Source organism: Homalodisca vitripennis, chromosome 5, assembly GCF_021130785.1.
Source record: "Homalodisca vitripennis isolate AUS2020 chromosome 5, UT_GWSS_2.1, whole genome shotgun sequence".
NCBI lineage: Eukaryota > Metazoa > Arthropoda > Insecta > Hemiptera > Cicadellidae > Homalodisca > Homalodisca vitripennis.
Genome location: NC_060211.1, coordinates 142,784,609 through 142,787,861, shown reverse-complemented (window position 1 = coordinate 142,787,861; position 3,253 = coordinate 142,784,609). Strand labels below are relative to the sequence as shown.

Below are 3,253 nucleotides of genomic sequence, written 5' to 3'. Positions count from 1 at the left end.
AATATAGTTGGTGTAGAGCAAACCTCTTTTTTAAACGTCTATAAATCTATTCGGTTGTAGAAAACAAACGATTTATAGCTTTCGCTAGTGAGGAGAACATCTCCCAGAGTATATTCAAACCTAACCTAACCTTTAGCTTTTTGGTGATTTTTTGTTTGTTTATTGTTGTCTGTTAGGTACAAATATTGTATCAATTTAAACTAACTTACGCAGGCCTAGAGTCTTAAAATTTATAGCATAGCTTAGAACTGGATAGCAATGCCATAATAAGCAATTTCATGATTTACCCACAAAAAAAGTTCGTGTGTTCTTATATAAGTGTTTGCACATTCCTAGGATAGTGTCCTTCAAACTGAGGGAACATCTTCTACATAACTAGTAACTCGATAGTGCATCTGTAATGTACTTGAATAGTTTTGCAGACGCACTTGAATAGTTCTCTGTGTCTACTTGAGTATAGAATATAAAATGAAATACTATCAAATTGGTCATTGTAAAATCTACTAAAGAATATAATTTTTCCACTACAAAGTTTAATTGGCTGAGCGTTTAGCACAGTCTCTCCTACCACTTGATGATAAAGCAGATGTTTCCTTTGTTTGCGTCCGTCTGTATACATTAAACGTAATTAATTCATTAACTTTGACTGTTTGAAACTCAAACCTGTACTAACTCTGTATTACAACAGTAGACATTGGTCGATTGAAATTCTCTCTCTGAGCCGGGACGTTATCAGTTGTGATGCAAACTCAAAGACTCCCTCGCTGACATGAGTTCTGGCGTACTTTAAACTTACACGTACCTTAACACGTTCGCTACCGATATGTTAAATAAAAAACATATATATAGACCAGCTGTCCCATATATGCGCCGTACGGTTTTTACTCCTGGACCAGCGTCCCACATATGAGCCGCTCGGGCCCGCTGATACAGACCGACGGCGCATATTTGGGACAGTGTTCTATTGTTACTAATAATATCCTGACAAATCACTGGTCTATTTTAACGGTTTAATATTTTCGTATCGGTCTCTGGGGGTGTCTGGCGCAAATATGGGACGGTTGGTCTCTGGATAAGTCAAAGTCAATGACCTGTATTTACGGTATATATTTCACTGGTCTCAACAGTATTAGTTTGTGAAATGCTCGTCCGGCCGCGCCACTGCAGCAGAGCACGTGGTTCACTAAGTTTGAGGTTATGTTCAGTGAATGAGGTTACGTTCTGTGAGTAAGTTTACGTACTGTATAAGCTTCTATCTGATTTTTTTATGAACATGGAGCCAAATAGAAAACGAAGGCGTGTGTGTACCAACAGTGAGATTGACCGTGAGTTAATTGATAGTGACAGTGACACTGAAATAAGTTCTTTATTTTCATCAGATGGTAACAGTGAGTACATTCCAACCTCTAACAGTAGTGATGATTCTAGTAGTGAAGTAGACCGCAATGAAGTTGTTACTGAAGTAGAGGCACATGAATATGTGCAGAATCAAAATAATTTTACCGATGATGTTAATGTACAGTTCGTTGCCAATGAAGTCCACAATGATCATATCAGTATTAATGGTTGTTGGACTGACACGAACAAAGTCCCACTAATTCATGATTTTGTGGGTGAAGAAAAAGTGAATATACAAACAACTGATCCAGTTGAAGTGTTTGGCAATATTTTTGACACCGCCCCTGTTAGAAAAAATTGTCACATGGACAAACACCAGAGCTGGAATCATGCGAGGGACACCTCTTTCCAAACATGCTCATCTAAACTTTTGGGAAAATGTTTCTGTTGAAGAATTGAAAAAATTTTTAGGTTTGTGTATGTTGATGGGTAATGTAAACCTTCCATCTATAAAACACTATTGGTCCAAGGACGGCTTATATGAGCATCCTATCTTTGGCCGGACCATGTCCCGCAATCGTTTTGAATGTATTTTAAGATGTTTGTGTTTTTATGATCCAAACATAGACTCCACAGACAATAGGATGCATAAAATTGAGAATGTCCTCAATGATATCTTAGCAAACTCTGTTAGGGTTTACAGCCCTGGGAAGTCACTTTCTCTAGATGAGGCTATGGTCCTCTTCAGAGGCCGACTGTCGTTTCGGCAGTATATAAAAAACAAATCACACAAGTACGGTATAAAACTGTACGAACTGACAACATCTGATGGATTCATTTTAAATATCATCATCTACTTAGGAAAGGGGACACTTATTGACAAAGAAAAGGGCCACGCCTTTGAAGTTGTGAGAAAGTTAATGCAGAACTACCTCGGCAAAGGCCACATAATCTTTCTCGACAATTTCTACAACAGCGTGGACCTGGCCGAGTACCTCATGACCAACCAGACTAACATGTGTGGTACTCTACAGTCAAATAGAGTTGGGAATCCGCAAGTTGTGGTGCAAACAAAACTGAAAAAGGGGGAGTGTGTGAGCCGTCAAAGAGGTGACGTTACCGTCATGAAATGGCGAGATAAAAGAAATGTTTTGACTATTTCAACTTCAAATGGCCCCGAGATGGAGGAAACAAGAACAAAAAGGGGAGAAGTGATCCAAAAGCCCAGCATGGTTGTTCGCTACAACAAGGGTATGAGTGGGATTGATCGCAGTGATCAAATGATCTCTTATTATTCCACTCCTAGAAAGTCTCTTCGGTGGTACATAAAAATATTTTTCCACCTGCTAGATGTATCACTGTGGAACAGCACATTTATTTTTTCCAAATTGACAACGAAGACAACCTATCTGAATTTCAGAGACATTATTATAAAACAATACATTCATGTAGAACCCATTCCACGGAAACCTCGCCCCATCCGCTCTTCACAGACGACTCATGCTCCTGTCAAGCTGGAAAAGCGACTGAGGTGCCATGTCTGCCGAGAAGCACACAATACAAGGAAGCAAACCTTTTATGCCTGCTCTATTTGCAAGGACTCTAAAGACAAACCATTTGGCCTTTGCATGCCAACTTGTTTCAATCTATGGCATGAGAAGTAGGCCCAAACATCCAATTTATCTCAAGTACACTTTTGTTTGAATTTATTTGTAATCTTTGTAATGTAAAAGTTTGATTTATATGTCTTATAAAATATGTAAAATAAACTTGTTCATGGAATAGGTGTGTTTTTTTGTTAAAAATTATCCTTGAATCTAAAGTATTTCAACAAATAAATAGTGGCTCATATTTGGGACACTCGGTCTATGATACCATTTTGATGCTATAGACCGACCGGCTCATATATGCGCCG

At 38.5% G+C, this 3,253-nt stretch overlaps 1 protein-coding gene across 1 annotated transcript; it reads left to right on the top strand.

Annotated features, from left to right (window-relative positions):
- The first annotated feature begins 1,982 nt into the window (after nt 1-1,982).
- LOC124363643 (piggyBac transposable element-derived protein 4-like) lies at nt 1,983-3,002 on the top strand. The gene has a single exon (XM_046818904.1). It carries the CDS (start codon nt 1,983-1,985, stop codon nt 3,000-3,002), a length of 1,020 nt encoding a protein of 339 aa, XP_046674860.1.
- The last annotated feature ends 251 nt before the right edge of the window (nt 3,003-3,253 follow it).